The sequence below is a fragment of the Hyperoodon ampullatus genome, assembly GCF_949752795.1.
Source record: "Hyperoodon ampullatus genome assembly, chromosome: 8".
Taxonomy (NCBI): domain Eukaryota; kingdom Metazoa; phylum Chordata; class Mammalia; order Artiodactyla; family Ziphiidae; genus Hyperoodon; species Hyperoodon ampullatus.
Window position 1 is genome coordinate 81,931,917 of NC_136921.1, and position 23,428 is coordinate 81,955,344.

Sequence of the window (23,428 nt, forward strand, 5' to 3'; positions counted from 1 at the left end):
GTGACTTGAATCCCATCAAGTTAAAGTAGACATAAAATGTATAAGTAAGCTCCTTTGGCTACTAAGTTCTGCTACTACCTCTCCTAACCCTCCAGAAGAAGCACACACCATATAAGCCATATAGAGAAAACAAGTATTGGATTATTAAACAACAGTTTTAACCCAATTTAACTCTGCAGTAATATCAAGGGGTTGTCTTGGTCAGACTGAATATACAGGGGTAAAAGTGAATTGGATGTGGGATCTTGTGAGCACAAGCTTATCTTCCATGGGTTGTAAACAATTGATTTTTAAGTGAAATCTTTCGTTTCTCTGATCTTTGCTTTTATTTCTGATCTAAACTTTTAACATTTGGGGAATATGTAAAGAAGGTAGAAAGGTAGTAAGTGGGATTAGATCTGGCTTTAAATAGTTGACTTTCCCTCCGTTTTGTCAAAATATGAATCTTCTTTGATAGCCTGAACTTCCACGTCCCCATCTATCATATGAATATCTGATGTTTTTTTGTCATTTTGCCTCAAACGGTAACTTTTATAAGCACGCTGAATGATGGTTGCTGAGACTACCTCTTGTTTTCGTTTCAGAGTAGTTGTAATTGGCTCATATGTGATCTTAAAAGGGTTGGCTAACATAAATCCAGATTCCATCTCTGAAAGAACTTTCTCCATGCTTACATCTTTACTCATAACTCGCTTTGTTAAAGCGAGTAAGATGTCAAGGCAATGAATTCTGTCCCCGACAGCCATGGGAAGATCCATGGCAACAATCTGGCCCTTGTTTGGTTTTGCCATGAAAAGAGGAGGATGAAGAGCAGCTGCAAAGTCGGAAAGCTTGCTAGAGTCTATATACTGGGTTCTATCAGGATCAAACCTCTTCCATACCTGAAAAAATTTCCTAAAATCATCTTCACTCAATGTCTTGGCTTTTTTTTTAGAAGCAATATTTAAAAACTCCATGACAACAACAATGTACATGTTTACAATGATCAGCCATGATATGAGGATGTAACTGACAAAATAAACAATCCCAACAAAGGGGTTACCACAGTCTCCTCTAACCTGAGTCCCAGGGTTAATTTTATCAGGATCACAGTCAGACCATTTACTGTTGAAAATTGCATTGAGCATCCCGTCCCAACCAGCAAATATTGTAACTTGGAAAAGACAGAGCATACTGCTGCCAAACGTTTCAAAGTTGGACACATCATTAATTCCAGCTTCCTTTTTAACATAGGCAAAATTGTACATTCCAAATATGGCGTAGACGAACATGATCAGGAAGATGAAGAGACTGATGTTCAACAATGCGGGGAGGGACAGCATCAAAGGAAGCAGCAGATCATGGAACACCTTTGGTCCTTTCTCAGGACGCAGGATGTGGATGATCCGTGAGAGAAGTATCAGTTGCACAAGGGAAGGAGGTACAAGGTAATATCCCACCATCAGAGGCAGAAATAGTCCTTGGTGTAGGAAAAGATAAAGCAGACAATACAATTATTTAGAGGAATATAAATTATTTTACATTTCTTTGGTTTTCTTCTATATGTTAAGGTAATTAATCCTTCCCATATAACATTTAGCACATATTGAAAGTCTGGGTTAGCCAAATACTAATTGTGGCAATGCTCAGAGTGTCTAACAAAATTGGAAGAGAATTATTTCTACCATCATTTTCAGAGTATTACAGATCAAGCACTTCTGGAGTCACAGATGGCATGAATTCATAATATAGGACAGTAGTCATATATTTGTTTTCCTGATTGCAGTTAGATCAAGAAATTTAATTCAACCCAACCTTTATTGGGTACCTAATAAAGGTGTCAAGAAAATATGCGAAGATGAGTGACATGACTCCTATCCTCAAAGACCCTATAATCTAGGGAGTAGAGGTAGATATTTAAGCTAACTATAATGCAAGGCAGAAAGACCTAGTGGATAAACATAGTTTAAAAAATATTTTGTTTTCAGTGATCACAGATTATAATTTGATTTATTGACTTCATAAATAGTATCTGGGACCTTAGGAGCTTTAAATGTGAATTGAATAAATGAATCTTCGTCAAGAACTTTTCTTTCTGGCAATGGTGGGAGGATGACGGCACTATGAGAGGGAGATATATAACTATAAAGCAAGGTGAAATTATAATTACCATAAAAAACATAAGGGATGCTCTCTGAAAGTACTGGAGAGGGTGTGGTTCATTCTGAGTTGAGAAGGTGGAGAAGGGGAAAATCCCATGAAACTTCTAAATGAGATGGTATGTTTGCTGAATCTGGAAGGATCATGTCTCACATTTCTGTTAATTTGGTCACTGTCAATGATGGCATTCTCACTGACGTTCTATCTTACATATACCCTCATTTCCACAGTGCTTTAGTGAACTTTCTACTCTGACTCAAATTTTCATTTCTCCTCAATCTCTCAAACCCTTCCATTATGCAGGAGGTTTCCCTACTTAATTATAAACACATTTTTACTTCTTCATCACTAAATTTTCTTCACTTCCTTTCTTATCTAAAACCTGACTCTATCTTGAGGACGCTATTTCCCTTGCAACACTCTCAAGCACAGATAACTCACTCTTTCCCATTCCACATTTCTCAGGGTAGAAAGATGGAACAAGCAAGCATCTTTCCCTCTTTCCAATGTGATTTTCAGATACATTTCCTTCACATTAATTTTATAAACAAAAAAGAAATTTTTGACTGTTTGTGGACCATGACATTCAACTATACCATCTCCTACCATTCCTTGGTTCTATGAACTATTCATTCTCCCTCATTCATATTCACTGGAGACATTGGTACATGGCTCACTGTCACCCTTTCCACCCCAGCACCTACCATCAACAACCCATTGAAAGGCTAGCCCTCCAGTATTTTGCTTTCTTAAATTTTAATAATCTCCATCATTTTACTGTAGACACACCCATCTATGGCCACATTCTGCACCCAGTGTACCTGACCTTCTGAGATCTCAAATTCGAACATCTTTATCTCGGACTGCAATTTTCTCTCCTTCTAGATGTCTGATTCAGTAACTCTCATTTCAATCTCATGGGGCTCTTTAATTCTGTTTTCCTCTGTTTTCTTCCTATCAGCCCTTTCCTGACTTTACAGACTTTTCTAGCAAGCTTCTTGTACTTGTCTATCAATATTAGCTGCACTGCCTCTACTACCAGCTGATGAATGAATTTTCTGGGAGCACAACTGAGCAGTTTATCTACATTTTTCACTACTGACTGCATAGAATAGTACTTGACAATAACATTAAATATTGTTTCTACTCTTATGGAGATAACATTCTAGTATGTGTCTTATGGGAGGCAGACAATAAACACACTTTTCTTTGCCTAAAACACTTTTATCCTAGATTCTTGGCTACCTCCTTATCCAATGGGTCTCTATTTAGATTTTTGCTTCTTCCATGAAGTTTTCTCTGATCTCTACTTACTGATTAGGTGCTCCTCGCTCTGTTGTGCTGCTGTGGCACCCCATGCTTCTTCCCTTATCATAACCTTAATAGCACAACATTAACATGTACTGTTTAATTATCTGCATCCCTTGATAGATTATAAACTATGTATATACAGGAATTATGCCTACTTTGTTTGTAACTGAATTCTTTGCACACAGCATAATATATATTCACAAAGACGGTAATCAAGTATATTTGTTAAATAAAGGACTGGGATCTCCAGAGTAAGAGAAAACTTGTAACAAATTCATTAAACCCTAAAACTCTAGTGTTGTGAAAGTAGCAAACAGTTTTAGAGATTAGAGGAAAGGGAACAATAATGAGTTTGAAAGGTTATATCATGCTAAGAAATAAAGGTCCTTCTAGTGTCATCTTAGAAAAATAATGTATGTGATATACTGAAGGAGTAATTAAGCGTTTATCTGGTGGTCTGTGAAGTAAAGTCTACGTATTAATTCAGAAAGTATTTTTAATATCTTATATCTGTCAGGCATGTGTACATGTATGAATGTAAATGTAAGGCATTCCTGCTGGAAATAAAAAGGATCCCTACCTGTTTTGCTTATTAAGAGACTATATCTCAGGAGATGTTTACTCTAAGAGCTTGCCTGAATTAATATTATTACAAATGAAAATTTGACTAAACAAAATCTTACCTGTAATAGAGAAAACAACCACCATAAAATCAAAAATGTTCCATCCATTGGTGAAATAGTTATAATGGAAAACGATGAGCTTTAGTACACATTCTCCAGTGTACAGTGTAACAAAAACTGAGTTAATCCAGTAGACAGCAATGTCAATTTTGGGGTTCTGTTCATCACTTTGTATCATGATGGTTATTGCTTGGAAAAATATAAGAACCATGATGATGACATTAAAAACTTGATTTGTTACCAAGTCAAAGACAAATCCTTGGAATTTGTTCTGTGTGTAAAGAAAAAAGGTGTAATATTTTTATTAATAAGATATTTATACAGACATATTGTCTTTAGATTTACAGCTTCCCTCCCAGCATAAATAGGAAAATAACTGAAGACTAAGTTTTTACCAAGCTATAACTATAGCACAGAGTAAAAGCAAACAAACAGAAAGACCATCAAAAGCTCTTTCAAAGACTATATTTAAAAATTTTTGTCAAAAGCATTTGTTGTTAAGAATTTTAAAAACACATCTTCATTTTAAAGAGAGAATATATAAAGGAAACTTTTTCAGAACTTAAAAAAAAATCTAGGTATTTCCTTACTCCTGGGCGAGGTACTGGTTTTTGAGAGACTTCACACATCAGCTTCTTCAGTGCATGGTATTGTTTCTTCTGTTTTACTGTTATAAAGATATTTGAGCCTCCCAGGTAAAGAAATGAAAGAAAAAGATATTAAAATCATATTTAATCCAAATTTCATCTTACATTAATATGCATTTTTGAAAGCTTGGCAATTATTGATTTAATCCTTTAAAAAAGGCTTAACTGCAATGAACTAAATCATGTTTAAACATGTCTGACCTTCTGCACAAAAATTCATACAAAACACAGAGTATATACTGGAAATGATTGATAATTATCTTTTGATGAACTTTCCTGTGGGTAGTCAACTATTTTAACTTTTTAGTTACTGAGGCCTACCTTTTGTTAGAGACAAAGGAGAAACAGCAGACGATATCTGGAAAGGTGACTAAGAAAAGTTGAACTAAAAAGCTAAAGGTAAAGCTGGTTTGTACCTTTTAATAATCAGGAAGAAATATAAGTGGTCATATATGTGTTTTTATATGTTCATACATTACTTAATTTTCCAAATACTATTAGAAGATGCTTTTCACTATTATTCAAAAAGCACCAGTGCTTACCTCTTCATTGAACCTCCTAGGGATTATTCATCTTTGTGTTTCTAGTGCTAATTTCAGTATCTTATACAGAATATGCAAAGTGAATAAGAGGTGAACATTTAATGTGTTAATCTAGGAATTAGGAATTGTTACTGCCCATGGCAGGACTTGCTCACTTAAAATTGACAGGGGTCATCAGTTTGAAGTCCAGAAGCAAATCCTAGGATATCATCCCATTAGGTTGAAATCCCTAGGCAGATGAAGCATCCAATCCAATGAATATTTCATTTGACCACTGATCTTTCTAATCCCATCTAATTAGTGCAGACTCAGAGTGGTTTGTTTACCAGATTCTACATGTGGTTAAACTTGATGACATGGCCAAAGATGGAATTTCAAGATTAAACTCTTTTTTTCTTTGATTTACCATAAGGCATTCCTACACCTAATAGAAAGTAGGGCCCTGAGGTTAAAATAAGTGAACTTATATGACTTTTGAGGCATTTGTATTAATAGAAGCCCTGAAGGGAGTCTTTGTGTGGAGATGGCACCAAACATGTGTTGTTCAATTCTGCCTCTGAATTCTCTCTTATTTGTTTTGAGGGCTCCTATTTACGTCATGTAGTTAGGATTTATGACTCCCTCTACTTCTAGCAGAAAAAGCTATTTCAGCCGACAAAGATGTCTCTGCTGCTTATGACTCTGAAAGCTTTGAGTATATCAGAGAGTAAAAAAGTGTGGTTTATTTTTCTTGAACATCTTCAGATATTTGTGCAGATGCATAACTATGTTATTTTTCAGCATGTCATTATTTACAAACCTATATACAGAAACATTTGTAATTTTTAACTTTTAAACTTGTCTGTGCTTATTTGAATATAGAAAACAATGTAAAAGTGAACATTTCAGCAATATCCATCAATCTGCAGGAACATCAATCATTTTTTTAAAGATAAGTACCAAATAAAAACAATATTAAGCTGAATCCAAAACCAATTATTTGAAGCAGGACATTTTTTTCCCCTCGGGCATTGATGAACAAAGAATATTTATACTTATCTTTACTTTATGTTTGTTGAAATTAGCAATAATAGCACCAATCAACATACTCAGAGGAAGAAATAATCCAATGATAATAAAGTCAATAAAGTAACAATACATGTAGATGTTGTCTTCAAAATTAGGCTGCATATCTACCTAAAAGTTAAGTTAAAAAATAAGCGAAATAAGGCAGAGCACAGAGGATTTTTAGGGCAGTGAAAATACTCTGTATGATATTATAATGAAGGGTATATGTTATTATACATTTGTCCAAACCCATAGAATGTACAACACTGAGTGAACCCTATGAACTATGAACATTGGGTGAATATGATATGTCAATGTAGGTTCGTCTTTGGTAAAAAATGTAGCACTGTGGTGAAGAATGTCAATAATGGGGAGGCGTGCATGTGTGAGGGCAGGGGTATATGGGAAATCTCTGTACCTCCCTCTCAATTTTGCTGTAGATCTAAAATTTCTCTGAAAAAATTGTTTTTAAAAATAAAATAAAAAGTGAGAAAATAAGCAAAATATTTATACTGACCTTTTAAGACTTAGAAAATAATTTATGACAAAAAAAATACAACAGTGATACTTGAGGCAATATTTCCTCCTTGTTCTTTGGTGAAGAGATATCATGGCTATTATTTGAATTTTAAAGTTTATTGTATTGGTTTAATTATTGTTATGATCATCCTTCAAATGGGTCTATTTGACCTCCACCATTGTATATAATCCTGGAAGGAGTTCATTGTTCATGAAATATTCAATCTGAAATGTATTTAATTTCTATCTAGCATAAGCATTTGCTTTTACCATGTTAATTACTCAATTATTGCTTGTGTCCTGTCCTTGAATTGCAAAAATGACTTTGTGTGAACCTTAACAGTGGCTCTAGGATTATATTGTACTTACACCAATAGAATCAACTGCCGAATTCATAATAGTGATCCATCCATTAAATGTGGCCTGTAAAAATGGCATGTATTTAATTTTTATAGAAATCTTATGCTTTGTGGCAAATAAAAATTAAAACTCAATCTGTTATTAATACAGTAAAGCATTTGATTAGTAAGGCTGACCACACTTCAATATACTGTGTAACTGAGATCTTTACCACTTTCATTTTTACATTTATATTGTCTATTAACAACTATTTTAAAACTACTTAGTTTAATTGTAGTTAATAACTTAAAATGTTTTAAGATAGTATTAATAAAAAGAGACAGAGAGGGCACTGGTTAGATAGATAGATAAATGGTAAATAAATACACGCTGCCCAAGTGTCATAGTTAGTTGTAACTGCTGTATATGTGCTTTACTATGACAGAGGTAAGACAGGAATTATTCACCACCTTATATCTGCTAGATATTGGGGGACCAAGTAGCCATTCCTCAAAGCACTAAGTAGAAACAAAATAGCAGTAATCTGAGTTAGATCAAAAAATGTGAACCTATTATCTCATCAGTGGTAGAGGAAATAGCTTTGGCCAGTACCTGTCATTTCCTCCATTAGTCCTTCCTTTATTTCCACTTCCTTCTCCCAACAGAGCAAGGACTATATTTCACTTTTGTCTTTCTAAATGAGCTTAGTATAGTATGTCCCATAACATGTATCTACTAATTAATAATTGCTAAAATAATTTAAAACCAACTTTATTAAGCACCCACATTTTGTCCTTTATGTTCACATACAATATGAATGAACATGTAATTCACAAACTCAAACATGTACTTACTACTTGAAGCAGTGAAAGAAAACTGATTCCAACATTATCAAAGTTCAGTTTTGCATTCTCCCATGGCATGGATTCATTAAACACAAGGCTTTCACATTGACTTCTATTCATGACTTCAGATATAGGAAACCTTTCTCCACTTGTTGGGTCAATGCATTCATAGAATGTGCCAGCAAATAAGTGTACTCCTATGATGCTAAAAGCCAGCCAGATCATAAGGCAGACCAGTAACACATTCAATGTGGGTAAAGTTGTTTTTACCAAAGCTCTCACTACCACCTGGCATATAAAAAACAAACATGTAAACTTTAAGTAAGAACTGTGAAAGTGTTTTAATTAAATTGGAAATATTTATTAATGTAATGTCATATTGAAATAACAACAAAAAAGGCCATCTTTAAAGATTAAATAAATCACATCTGGTATTTGAATAACCTAAAAAACAAATTTCAATTAAAAATGTATATTAAAGGCCATGAGCCTGCGCTCTAGTGTCAACCTCAGCGCACCCCAAGTTACCTCACCACCCACACCTGCCCAGACGGTCCTGTTGCCTACTGCATGAGCAACTTCAGTGCTGGCTAATCAGACGATACCAGCCTCGGATTGCTGATCTTTCTGGAAAGTTTGAACTGTGGAGGAGAAAGGAAATGTCTTAGGTTTAGAAGATGGGCCTGCCTTGACGGAGTGGCAGACAGATTGAGTGGGCTGGATTTCTAAGAAGTAGAGAGAGGCTGGAAGAATATAATAGGTCCTGAGGGCTTCTGAACCCCAACCAGGTCAGCCCAGCACAGCTTCACCCAACACAACCCTTGGAAGGGAAGAAGCGAGACCCTGGTTTATTAAATGTGAGGAGTAAAATGCCTGCAGTAGAACTAAAACAATGAGAGTGGTTGACGAAAGAAAGAGAGAGAGAGAAGAGAAGAGAAGAAACGAAACGAAAAGAAAAGAAAAGAAAAGAAGGATTGAGATGTTCAAGTTTTAACAAGCTGCCACATGATAACCATGTGCTAGTCTTAAGATCATATTTTGAATACTGTGTGGCTGACAGGGTCGTGGTGCTCCGGCCAGGTGTCAGGCCTGAGCCTTGGAGGTGGGAGAGCCAAGTTCAGGACAATGGACCACCAGAGACCTCCTGGCCTCACATAATATCAGTTGGCAAGATGTCTCCCAGAGATCTCCATCTCAATGCTAAGACCCAGCTCTACTCAACGACCAGCAAGCTCCATTGCTTGACACCACATGCCAAACAACTAGCAAGACAGAAACACAACCCCACCCATTAGCAGAGAGGCTGCCTAAAATCATGATAAGTTCACAGACACCCCAAAACACAACAACAGACATGTTTCTGCCCACCAGAAAGACAAGATCCAGCCTCATCCACCAAACCACAGGCACCAGTCCCCTCCACCAGGAAGCCTACACAATCCACTGAACCAACCTCACCCACTTGGGGCAGACATCAGAAACAACAGGACCTACGAACCTGAAGCCTGTGAAAAGGAGACCCCAAACACAGTAAGTTAAGCAAAATGAGAAGACAGAGAAATACTCAGCAGATGAAGGAGCAAAGTAAAAACCCACCAGACAAAACAAATGAAGAGGAAATAGGCAGTCTACTGAAAAGAATTCAGAGTACTCAAGATAGTAAAGATAATCCAAAATCTTGGAAATAGAATGGAGAAAATACAAGAAACATTTACCAAGGACCTAGAAGAACTAAAGAGCAAAGAAACAATGATAAGCAACACAATAAATGAAATTAAAAATTCTCTAGGAGGAATCAATAGCAGAATCACTGAGGCAGAAGAATGGATAAGTAACCTGGAATATAAAATAGTGGAAATAACTACAGAGCAGAATAAAGAAAAAAGAATGAAAAGAATTGAGGACAGTCACAGAGACTTCTGGGGCAAAATTAAATGCACCAACATTTGAATTATAGGGGTCCTATATTGGAAAATTAATAAGTGTGTATGATGTCCTTATAATTTAAAAAAGTTAGCTAACTGATCAACATTTCATTTTCTATCAGTTATATTTTTAACATGGACATAATTTCATTAATACATCTATGTATCAGTGGGTTATTACTTTTTTCTCTCTCAACTATTAATTTTTTGCTTATCTTTATTAGTTTTCATATCTTATGAGCAATAAAGGCCTAAAATGTTAATAAGCATAACTAATAAACCTTTCTTCTATATTTTTAATTAGTAGTATGTAAGACTTTTGTATTAATATTGTTAAAGATACAAATGTGAAGACAACAATGATTGTTAATTTATGGAGATTTATTAATCCTAAATAAAAACCTATAGATTAGAAACTTTTCTCTTACCTTCATTCTTTCAAATTGAGATAGAACTCTGAGTGCTCGAAGGAATTTAATGGAAATAAGTGGTTTTAATTCTTCCCGAGATTTGCCTATTAAGCTAAGACAAAACACCTGGGTATATCAAAAAAGTGAATAGAATTTAATTTTAACTTTAAGCAAAACAATGTGTAAAAAAACTTTCATTATGGAAAAGATACAGTCAAAGCCTACTAAGAAATTTATGAAATATTTTAATATACATTTCAATATATCTTAATGATGACCTACAGAAAGATATAAGAAAATCATTCTGTGTTAAAATCACTTAAAGAAAGATAAAACTATTTTCTGGTAACAGGAATATATGCTATCAAGATAAACAAAAGTTTGGATATTTGAGATTCTTTATGGTCAAGGCTTAATATTTATATCCATTTTTTATTTTTAAATTAAATTAAGAATCAGTTACATGATTATTTGCAATATAGTAATAGTACACATTGTACTCATTAAAACAAAATTTGGAATATATTTACATATGAATCTAAATGTGAAGATGGTTAAGATGATATAAAAAATAGGATTTCAGAGAAGAGGCATAAAGAAGGAAATGAATACTGTTAAGTCCAAGTACTAATTACCAAAAAATATAGCAAGATTCTAAGGTGATTTTTTAAACTAAACATATATGTATAAATATGATTCAAATTTAAAAAAATTAATGGAGATTGAGCAAGGTGGTATAGTTATGATTAACTTTTGTTGTATCTTCATATTTTCTGTATTTTCAAGGCAATATAAATGAAAAAATTTACTCTCTTTTACCCCATGCTAAAGAGATTATCTTGAAGTGGACTTTGAAGTAAGGGTATCATTTATATAAGCATGGAGGGATGTGGACTCAAAAGAACAATAACCAGGAAACAGGAAGGTGGATTGCAGGTGTAGTATGGTTTGGTTGAAGTAGAAGGTTAATTGCAAGAATTAATTTAGAAGACAAAGGTCAGATATTGTAAGTCATTATTTAAAGACTGAGAAGCTTCAATCATTGTTTATAGAATAGGGAGACATTTGTGCATTCAACAAAAATTATTGAGCACCTAATATGTGTCATGAATTGTTCTAGGCATATAGGATAAGGAGAGAACCAAACTGAGAAACTATTTTGCCTTAATGGAGCTTATCATTCAGTAAGCAAAATCAGTGAGTAAATTATATTGGGCTGGCCAAAAGGTTTGTTTGGTTTTTTCTGTAAGATGGTTCTAGTAGCACTTAGGTGTCTTTAACTTCATTTGAAACAATTTTGTTAGATTGTATTGTGACAGCTGTCATATCTGTATGCATTTTTAAAAACATCAAAATTGGTGAATTTTTGTGTAACCATTTTAATATTGAAGATGGAAGGAAAAAAGCAACATTTTCAGCATATTATGCTTTCTTATTTCACAAAAGATAAAAACGCAACTGAAATGCAAAAAAAAGATTTAGCAGGTTTTGAAGAAGGTGCTGTGACTGGTCAAATGTGTCAAAAGTGTTTTGCGTGCTGGAGATTTCTCGCTGGATGATGCTCCATGGTTGGGTAGACCAGATGAAGTTGATAGTGATCAAATTGAGACATTAATTGAGAACAATCACTGTTATACCATGTGGGAGATAGCTGGCATACTCAAAATATCCAAATCAAACGTTGCAAATCATTTGCACCAGCTTGGTTATGTGAATCACTTTGATGTTTGGGTTCCACGTAAGTTAAGTGAAAAAACCTTCTTGACCGTATTTCTGCATGTGATTCTCTACTTAAATGTAATGAAGACATTTTGTTTTTTAAAAAAAATTGTGACCCGCGATGAAAAGTGGCTACTGTACAATAACGTGGAATGGAGGAGATCGTGGGGCAAGTGAAATGAACCACCACCAACCACACCAAAGGCCAGTCTTCATCCAAAGAAGGTGATGTTGTGTATATGGTGGGATTGGAAGGGAGTCCTCTATTATGAGCTCCTTCTGGGAAACCAAACGATTAATTCCAACAAGTACTCCTCCCAATTAGACCAACTGAAAGCAGCACTCAGCGAAAAGCATCCAGAATTAGTCAACAAAAAACGCATAATCTTCCATGAGTTTAATGCAAGACCACATGTTTCTTTGATGACCAGACAAAAACTATTATGGTTTGGCTGGGAAGTTTTGATTCATCCGCTATATTCACCAGACACTGAACCTTTGGATTTCCATTTATTTTGGTCTTTACAAAATTCTCTTAATGGAAAATATTTCAGTTCCCTGGAAGACTGTAAAAGGCACCTAGAACTGTTCTTTGCTCAAAAAGATAAAAAGTTTTGGGAAGATGGAATTATGAAGTTGCCTGAAAAATGGCAGAAAGTAGTGGAACAGAAGGGTGAATATGTTGTTCAATAAAGTTCTTGGTGAAAATGAAAAATGTGTCTTTTATTTTTACTTAAAAACCGAAGGAACTTTTTGGCCAACCCCATATAATATTAATAGGAAATGAAGAAAGCAGAGAAAGCACAAAGGAGTATTGTAGTGGTTGCAGTTTTAAATATGGTAGTGCAGAAAGACCTAACTTCAACAGTTTCTTTTCAGCAGACATAAATGAGGTGAGCCAGCAAAAGTTTCAGGTGGAAGGAAGAATAAGTGCAAAGGCACTAAGGTAGAAGTAATTTTGGCATGGTTTTTGAACTGCAAGAATTCCAGTGCTGGTGGAGCAGTATATAGACCAGGATGGGGGAAAGGGAGAGTAGCAGGACATAAGACTGGATCATGTAGAGACTTGTAGGCCTTTGATTGCAAAGACTGTAGCTTTTACTATGAGTGAGGTGTGTCTATTGGAGGATTTCAAGAAACGTGATTTGAGCTGAGTTTCATTTTACAACAGTACAACATATGTGGCTGCTATGTGGAGAGTAGAACAAAGGCGTGCAGTGGTGGAAGCAAGGATCTCAGCTTGGAATCTACTGCAGTGATACAAATGGGCAGTTCTGGTAGCTTGCATCAGTGTGGTACTGGTGAAGGTTATGATAAATAGTCTAATTTTAAATGTATGATTTAAAGGTAGAACCAATCTAAATATTTTAGAATGCTGATATTTTCAAGATATTCTGCAATAAGACGATTCTAATTAGCAGCAGGTTTATAGGCGATGATTAGAAGAATCAGGAGTTAAGTACTGAACTGTTAAAATTTTAGAATGAAAAGAAAAGGATGGATGTGAAGCATTACATATGAAGAAATATGGGATGTTGGTGACTGAAAATGTATAGAGAGAGGGAAAAGAAAGATATAAGTAAATGGAAGAGTAAGTCAGAGTAAAGAAGGAAGAGTAAATCAAATAGCCTTTAATTTTTTTCTTTAAAATACGTACAATAACGACCATGAAGTCTAGTTGGTACCAGCCATTAGTGAAATAGGCTTTAAAACCATATGCCATCCACTTTAGAAGCATTTCCAGAATAAAGATGTAAGTGAAGATCATGTCAGCATATTCTAATAAGATTTTAATAGTCTTCCTCTGATCAATATATATATCTTCAAAAGCCTGTGGGTAAAAAATTTAAGGATTAGTGTACATGTAATTTCTATAAGCTCTTTTGGCATAGAGGGGAATGAAATCCCATCTCTAGATGGTGAGCATTGTCATAGGTTGTAGTCTCAAGGGCTTGTTCACTTGGTTTGGATTTATTCACACAATCCACATCCGTGTTCTGATCCCATGCCTGTAGCAGACATCATTCATTGATTCCAGAACCTCCAAATTGTGTTCTAATTAGTGATCTGAAAATCCTCTCTCAAATCAGTTAATCAAACTTAAGAGATGGAATCTTTAGTCACATCTGACCTGCTTCTTGTCTCTAATTCCACATAGCCATCACATAGATATATGCTATTGAGATTAAAGGAGCAGAGATAAACAAACAAAGAAACAAAACCCCCAAACCTGTGTTTTCAGAAATCCATGCTGCTATTACATGAAAAAGTCACAAAGCTTGTCAGATAAACCATTGGAAACACATGAATATGAAATAAAACTATAATGTTTTTCTAAAGTTTCTTGGTTTTAATAGATCAACCTCAATTTTACTCTGAAGGAAGCAAATTCTGATAATGTCATTCAAAGCAATTTCATAGTATTTTTTTAGCACTGAAAAAAAGGCGATAAAGTATCAATAACCTCAGGCAGACTTGTTTCAAAGTGCATTTGAGGTCAAAGATTAAACAGGGATGAAAATAATCTTCAATAAAGAATGGTGTGATTCTTAAAAACCTATTGTTAAATAGAAGTAAATATAAAATAAGAGAATTGCTGACTCGAACGAATTATGGAGTAAAAGTGTTTATAAAAGCAGATTATAAATATCACCCAAAGTTATTTTAAAGGACTTTATTCATTACATGTATTTACTTACTGAATAGGTATATAATGTGAAATAATATAAAAAGATATACAGAAGTCTCTATTTCAATTAAAACATTAAAAAATAGGCAAAACCAATCTGTGGCAGTTGAAGTCCACATACTGGCTATCCACATGGAATGAAGAAGTAACTGTTACGGGTCAGAGTATGGTTCTGGAGCCCTGGTAGCATTCTATTTCTCAAGCCAAGTGATGGTTACATAGGTACATTCACTTGGTGAAAATCTTTTATGCTATATACTTATGATTTGCATGCTTTTCAGTAAGTGTGCTAAATGTCAGTATAAAATTTACTTTAAAAATATTTGCAGTACAAAGTCTGGTTCCCAACCATGACTCCATCTTCTCTGCTTTGTGCATCTCATGATTAACTATTTCTTGTGTATCATTCTTTGATCTTCTTTAATCAAACACAAGCAAATATCAATATACATTCTATTTTTCTCCCTTTCTTACATAAAATGTAGCATGCTGTGCACTTTATTCTTTCTTTTTTTCACTTATTACTGTATCTTGGGGAATTGCAATATCAGCATGCAGACAGCTCTTGTATTTTCTAGGTAACTGCACAGTATGCCATTGGATGACTGTACCATAGCATATTTAAACAGTCACCTAATATAGTTTCTTTTTTGTTTTTCAATCTTGCTATTACAAAAAATTCTTCAGTGCATAGCCTTGTAAATGCATTTAATACGTGTGAAGATTTTAAGATAATTTCCCTGAATTAAGATTCTTGGGTCAATGGGTAAATATATTTGTAGTTCAAAGGTTCTTAAAAGTATGTGCAGGGACTTCCCTGTGGCACAGTGGTTAAGAATCCGCCTGCCAATGCAGGGGACACGGGTTCGGGCCCTGGTCCAGGAAGATCCCACATCCCTCGGAGCGACTAAGCCCATGCATCACAACTGCTGAGCCTGTGCTCTAGAGCCCTCGAGACACAACTCCTGAGCCCATGCGCCTAGAGCCTGCAACAAAGAGAAGTCACCACAATGAGAAGCCCACGCTCCGCAATGAAGGGTATCCCCCGCTCGCCGCAACTAGAGAGAAAGCCCGCGTGCAGCAATGAAGACCCAACGCAGCCAAAAATTAATTAATTAATTATACAAAAAAGTAAATGCAATATTTCGCTTTCCAATGGAACGGGTAACAAAGTACTAGCACAATATGTGCATTTTATTAAACTTTATTAAAATAAGAAAAATTGGGTATTTATTAACATTCTTTTTTCCTGCTATCATTCATATATTTTGAAATTATATTATTTATTTAATATCGAATGAGGCATATACAGACTTTCTAAGAAACTGTAATGTATGTCTTCTAAAACTAAAATCCTAGAATATGAAATTTGGTGCTATAATAAGTATTCTGGGGAAAAATGATTTGGCATGGTGACTTCATGAATGTAGACTCATGACGCATTTTTTTTCCATAAAAATATGAACTCTCACCAGAGCACCTGTGCTGAGCAGAGTGACAAGGCCAATGAAACACTTAAAACAACTGTTTTCTACTATCTTGCAGCAAGTTTTCCTTATGTTCTGCCAAATTTTTCCTTTCTTGGAGTCTCTGCTGATTTGAGCAGATGAAAATCTCCGTCCATAACCTGTCAAGAATGAAACTATTAAGAACAGAAATCTAGAAAACTCATGAAAAAGTAAACATTCCAAATGTTTTGGCAAGTATTTATTTACAGAGTCTAATATAGGTGTTTTCTGACATAAATATTTGAGTTTTACCTCTATTGTAGTGACCAGTGCAATCACTGAGGAAAAAAAGAAAAAACTTAACTTGTGAGTTTGGTAACGGTAGGAGGAAAGAAATTGTGAAAGGAAGAGATGACTTAGAACATCCTCTTACCCTGCTGGGCAGAGTCTGAGAATAGAACTCACCCCTGCTCCTACAAAACACACACACACATACACACAAGACACACACACACCATCTTCTGATCACTACATTTTTGTATAATGCCTGAAAAGTCATTCTCTGAAGATTCACATGGCATAACAAGCATTTCCATTTAAATATACAAATATTTATGACATAGTAAGAGGTATAATATCAGTTAAGTAAATTAAATTGATCCCAGCTCTTAGGTGGCATGGGAATAGAAATTTTGATTGAGACTATTTAAGGAGCTAAGCTTGGATTATGGAGTAATTTGTGGGTAGGGTACTGGTGTATGAGGTTGAATTCTACCTTCTCATCAAGAGAGTTAGCATAAGGAAAACGTGAGGCTTGAGAAGGGTATGATTAACAGGTAAGAGAATGAAGAATGGAGGTGGGTGGAGTTTAAAGTCAACACATTTTAGAATTTTATAGAATTTTACCTAGAGTCAATTTATACATCTTTGGTCAGAAAAATATAGAAAATGTTTCCTCCCTGGTCTTGTATGATACAAGTGCTATAACTCAAGATACCAAGAGCGGATTCTTATTTTTGAATATAGGAATTTGAACATTTAGCAATTACCATTTTGATGATTTCCAGTGATTTCAAATGTTCAGAACCTACAGTTATTTGTTAATCTTGTTAGGAAACTAATTTGAATTATAAGTCATTGAGGGTTGAATGCTACATATCTAGTGAGTCAGTCAACTGACAGAAGACCCATACATTTCTTAATATTCATGTGGTATATAAAAAATACATGACCATTACATGATTTGTTTTCCTATGAGTATTTTAAATATTGACCCCATTCCATGAGTTATAAAAAAACACACATGTACACTTATTTAATCTTTTTAATAATCCCATGAAGTCTTATTATTATTCTCATTTTACATGTTAGGAAATGAGCCAGAGAGAGGGTAAGTAAAAGCTAGTAAATGGTGGGCTGGCATACGAACTCAGGCTGTCTGATTTCAGAACCAACACTCTTAACTACTTTATTAGACTCCCTAGGAAGTAAGCCCTTCCTCTCTTTTCCAAATACTGACTTTTTCTTAGATATTTATTATACGTTTCTATGAGGATTCATATGGGCATGTGTACATGTACATGCACACAGACACGTTCATGTGTGTGTATTCCTTAGTCAAATTAATAAACTCTTTAAAATTAAAAGTATATTCAATAGTATTATTTAGGTTAAGAGAAATTTAGTCTAATTTAAATACAATTTTCAAAGGAATTAATTTTTTTCTTACCGTTTTTAAGACGCTTTGGCTTTCCACGTTCATAGACCATTTCTTCTTCTTCAGAGATAGCAATATCAACCGTACTGCATTCAGATGAGCTAGATTGCTTTACCTTCTGAAAAGTAAAATCCCACCAAGAAAGTTGTGGTTAAAGTTTCATTTACTCACTGTAGTTAAAATTTATTTTATTTTCAGAAAAAAGAAAAATTATGTACAGAAAGACTACTGTCAGGCGTAAAAGACTTCAGGCCAATTTCATAATTGATATTAAAATGCATACATATCTCTGGGACTTGAAGTTTTTAAAAGATATTTAAAAAATTAATTTAAGATAAAATAATTTTTAGATTAAAATTAACATATAGTTAATAACACTGTTCTCCTAAAAGATGTGCAGGCTATCTCAAATTTCTAAAAGGAAAGATCTAGGTAGAGTCTATATAAAATATATGTATAAATATTTTGTTCTACCTCTTTGTCTTTTGCACAGTAAGCATCAAGGAAATAAAATTAGAAGTTTTGTTTGCTTTAAACCATATACGGTCAGTTGTAAGACATCATGGTGCTCAATTAAAAAAATAAAATATCCAGCAGGATATTACTCTTTTATAAACAAATCTTTTGAAAAATTATTTCATTTCCCGTTGTATTCTCTTTATTATTGATAAAATAAGGGTATAGCAACACACTGATTTGGGAGCAGACAATAAATAAATTAATACTATATCATGTTTGAGCATTCAATGATTGAAAATTATACATTTTATATTTAAATGCTTTATTAGAGTTTTTAAAACCCTTGCACATAAATTATTTGATGACATTTTCCCAAAACTGTGTGAGTACTTATTATTCTAAATTTATAAATAAATCAATTAAGATTCAAAATTATAAATCATTTTAGTAAAAGACTATTTAATGGCCAATATATATTGCTACATTATGAAAAAACAAGTTTCAGAATCTGATTTAAATTTTATGTTTTTATGAAATTTATATAGTTATATATTTGTAATAAAATATGAAAGTTTAAATACCAAAGAGAGTATGAATCTCTGAATTATCAGATCACATGTAATTTTTATATTTCATCTTTGGCTTTTGGTAGATCAACATCCTAAGCACTCTTGGGCTACATAATCTGGAAAGTGTTATAAATATATAACGAAATATATAAATGAATAAATCTGCTTTTAGTAGTTAACCAATCAACAAGACCAAATAATTATGCAGCTTAAATAACAACTTCTGAAACTTCAACATTTACAGTTATATTAATTTCCATCTTTCCTATGTATTTCATATCTCCAACTTTCTAATGAGATTGGCAAGAAGTTTCCCATTTCCACATGATGTGCTCTGATAAATAGTAATTTTACTGAGAAATGGATGGTAGTACATGCCTTATAGTGTTGTTATAATTTAAATAAAATCAGCTAGCACTCTATAAATATTCATAAATATTTAAGTGAAGATATAGAAGTGTGCTGGAGAAGAATACTTTTCATTTTCTAATAATGGTATTAATTAAAGGAAAATGAACCTGAGAACATGGGGTGTGATAAAGAGTGAAAATGATTCTCGGAAACAAAGATGCCTGCACTAGAAACTAGAAGGACTTTGAATATTTGAAACTTAATTCCTTTTAGAAGGCCAGTTTGATAAGTTATTGCAGAGAGCAGCTGCCAAGCCAGAAGAGGTCTGGGAGATAAGATGGTGTCAGAGACTATGGGGACCTGGAAAAAGATATTCTCTGCCCTTCCCCATGCCAGTGAATGAACTAAAACGATTCTCTAGTGAGGTCCAATGCAAGTGGCTCACAGTGCAGATGTGATCTCTATAGCTGTAGCTTTGTATTTAATGATAGCTCCCACTAACACATTATGCTGCTTGCAAATGAAGACAGTAAGACCGTATCCCGTAGGGTATACATTTTAAAAGCTAAGTGAACAGTAGTATCTGCCCTTCTTTGAATGTGACCCTTCTCCCCCACCACCCTGTGTTTATAAAGTTGCAAAATGTTCACAATTCAAAGTGGTGGTTTTTTCCTTTGTTCTTGCAGTCCAACTCAATTATATATGCTATAATACACTGCAGAAATGAACTGAGAAGAATCTTAAAATTTTAGCAAGCAAGAAAGTAACTTAGCACTCTTCTAGTCCCATCTTATATTTTAAACATGATAAAGCCCAGGAGAGTTTGGTGATTTCTCCAATAATACACATAGATTTTAAAAATGTAGTTTTCTTCAATATGCTTTTCATTACCTCATGCTGCTTGCTTATTAACGGACAGACTATTATAATTATATTACCTGATGTTTACTAAGTGCTTACTATATATGGGCAATATTCTATGCACTATTGAACTATTTTTCTTTATCTTTCTTTTCTATCTCCTCTAAGAAATAGATACCAGTTTATCCTCATTTACAGACGAGGAAACTGGAGCTTAGAAAGTTTAAGAAACTTGATCAGCAGCAGAAAATCAGGAGCAAGGAACGCTATAGCTAGGATTGAATGGGTAATCTAACTCTGGAACTTCAGCACTGCTTCATTTCCTTATCAACAATGCCATCAAACAAGAAATCATAATATTAAAGAAATAAGAAATCATGATATTAAAACAACTTACTTCTTTGCTGCTTCCATCACCTGCCTTGCTCTTTATCTCCTTATTGTCCAGATTTTCTATATCAGATTCTTCTGATGCAATTGGTACAGTTTCTGAGACACTGGGACTGGAGATAAGTGACTGACTCCCATTTTTGGTCATTGTGTTTTTCTCTGTGCCACTGCTTTTTTCCTTATCCTTGAGGAAATCTTGGGTGTTGCCCAATTCAGAGAGAGTATGGTCAGAAATATTCTCTTTAACATATATATCACTTACATTGTCCATTGTTTCCTCTGGAACATTTTGTTTTTTGCATAATATTTTAGAAAGCACATAATTTATTCCTTTTTTAATCCTTGCCATTGCACGCTGGAGATTTTTTGCTTCATCATTCTCTTCAGCTGTTGCAGCCTTGTATGAACTAAATGAGCTGACCAATGCCAGAAACAGGTAAAGTATCTGAATGAGGAAGTAAATGAGGTTAAATGCATCTCATTTTTTTGTTTCCTTTCAAACAACAACAACAAAATAATCTTTTAAAAAAGCTGACCTGAGATTTGAAAACAGCATACACACTACAATGCTATTTAGGCTATTCAGTTTTTGCTCATCTACAGTGGGCCAAGTGCTGTGTTAGTGGTTTGTATAACCAGAACTCATCTCAAGGTCACAATATTCTATAAAATATCATTTGTTTCTCTTTTACAGATGAAAACCACAAAGCTTACAGATGCTAAGTATCAAAGATCACACAGGTTGAACATAAGTCTGTCTTATTCCAAAGTTTGTTTTATTCACTAAGCCAGGCTAACTCTCCCAAAGTGAGAAAATGAATTGACACTCCAGGTGGCTGACTTCACTTTAGCCCTAACCCCTAACCCAAGATCTTCATGGGTCTGCAAACCCATGAGGAATCTCATGGGGAGAGAGCTATCCCTGGTTCTGAAGCCCACATCTAACTTTCTTTGTGACGTGCAAGCACAAGGATTGGGTAAGTTAATTGATTCTCTGTGATAATAAATTTGGTCAAATAAGAAAGAGATGAGTGATGGAAGAATCATTCCTAATACTTGCAAGTTATTTTGAATTTGAGGATAGTGTGTATTTCGACCTTTACTATCACTGAGAAATAAGATCAAGGCATGTACATTTTCCAGAGAATCAGATTTTTATTTTGTTTGTTGTTGTAGGGTATAGATTATAATTTTAGATTCTAGTGTTGGAGATTTATATTGATTATTCTCTTAGACTTAAAGAAGTAATTTGAGCATTTTGTCTATTCTGGCAGTTTTCTCTCCTCTCTTCAGATACTTGAGTTTTTGAAGATTTAATTTACTTTATGCTTTACCTTTTATTTTTAAAGGGAAAGGTTCAAATGTTACACATTATGTGTAATAATATGTATATAACTTATATAACATTTTCCTGCTTGTATTTCTTCATATATTAAGATCTACTTTTAAAAATAATTATACTGACAATTTATGTGTACATAAAATAAAATAGCTAAGTATATGAAGATCTGCAGCATTCATTTGTTAAAATATCTTTCAGAATTTTGGATCTATGTGAAGAGGTGAATTCTCAAGCACTCTAATTATTACTGTTTCTCATGCACATATACACCTAAAATATTATGAAATACCCACCAAATCGTGTTCATTTCTAATGAATTACTTTTACTTCTCAATACCCAGATATTTTTAACACTTAGGAATAGAGAAAGCTCAAATGAGAATCACTCATGGAAAAATCAAAATATTTTTGCAGATAACAAAGTCATCAAATAAATCAGCTTAATCGTAACCATAGTTTTGGTTTAGCAATAAAACAGAGGGTATAAGATGGCTCAGCATTGGAAATTTCTTGCAGGTAAGATCATCTGAACAACAAACATATATTTTCTATAACCTACAATGACAGAATCTCAATGGAAAAAAAAAAGTGAAAAGACAGTAATTGAATGTCAATACCCCCAGAATAGTTTGATTTTCTCTCACTAGTGTCCCATTTTGATATTAAGGTTTATTGACAGATAATCTGGGCAGGGGCCCCATGGCCCTTGTAGGACCTAGACTATTAGCATCTCTATCATTCTCAAAGGACAAAGGGAAAGACCAAGTATAATTTAAGGTAGTTGCTTGTTTCTTTTTCCTTTGTTTGGTTAAGTATTGTCCACGGTGAGAAAAATGAAGAGTGTTTAGTAAGAATTTCATGACTATAAGCTTCAAATGAGTAGAAACCATGTTTTCTCTTAAATAGACAACCAGCACAATGCTAGGCACAAACTACATGATAAAAAATATTTGTTGAAAAATTAATTAATTATGGAATGAATGAAAGAATAGATTTTTGTGCCAGGATTTGGAGAAGGAAAAATTATGCTACAGCAACTGTATATTTAAGAGTTTACAATGTAAGATTTCTTATATCTTAGATACACACACACTTCCCCCCATATATATATATATATGTATATATATATATATGCATATATACATATAAAATAAGAGCGTTAAAAGGCTGAAAATTAAGTTCAAAATGCTCTGGAACTGTGATCTAAAGAAAGAACTTTATAACACTGTAAAATGCTACTGCTTTGTTTAAGTGTGCTCTGAATTAAAAATAGCCTAATCTCCTAAAAGATTAATAGGAGGACTCATGATCCCTTCCTTCATGGAGCTTACAGTTTAATAAGGAAGATAGACAAGTACATGACCAATTAAACATAATGTCAATGTGTGCATATGACAGGAGTATGCCCAGGGTAAATAGAAGCAATAAGGAAATGTGCTGATACAATGGAGTCTAACCTGTGATTTTTTCCCCCAC

General features: G+C 34.0%; 1 protein-coding gene across 1 annotated transcript in view; it reads right to left on the reverse strand.

The window, feature by feature from the left end:
• Positions 1 to 404: 404 nt before the first annotated feature.
• Positions 405 to 23,428, reverse strand: part of SCN7A (sodium voltage-gated channel alpha subunit 7) — a gene marked incomplete at both ends in the record, with an annotated part of 66,579 nt that continues 43,555 nt past the window's right edge. The window contains 11 exons of the mRNA XM_079710702.1: positions 405 to 1,459; positions 4,134 to 4,404; positions 4,724 to 4,821; positions 6,357 to 6,498; positions 7,258 to 7,311; positions 8,082 to 8,360; positions 10,426 to 10,533; positions 13,784 to 13,957; positions 16,288 to 16,442; positions 17,993 to 18,098; positions 20,618 to 21,055. Of these exons, the coding sequence (XP_079566828.1) occupies positions 405 to 1,459; positions 4,134 to 4,404; positions 4,724 to 4,821; positions 6,357 to 6,498; positions 7,258 to 7,311; positions 8,082 to 8,360; positions 10,426 to 10,533; positions 13,784 to 13,957; positions 16,288 to 16,442; positions 17,993 to 18,098; positions 20,618 to 21,055 (2,880 nt within the window). The remainder of the gene's footprint in view (positions 1,460 to 4,133; positions 4,405 to 4,723; positions 4,822 to 6,356; positions 6,499 to 7,257; positions 7,312 to 8,081; positions 8,361 to 10,425; positions 10,534 to 13,783; positions 13,958 to 16,287; positions 16,443 to 17,992; positions 18,099 to 20,617; positions 21,056 to 23,428) is intronic.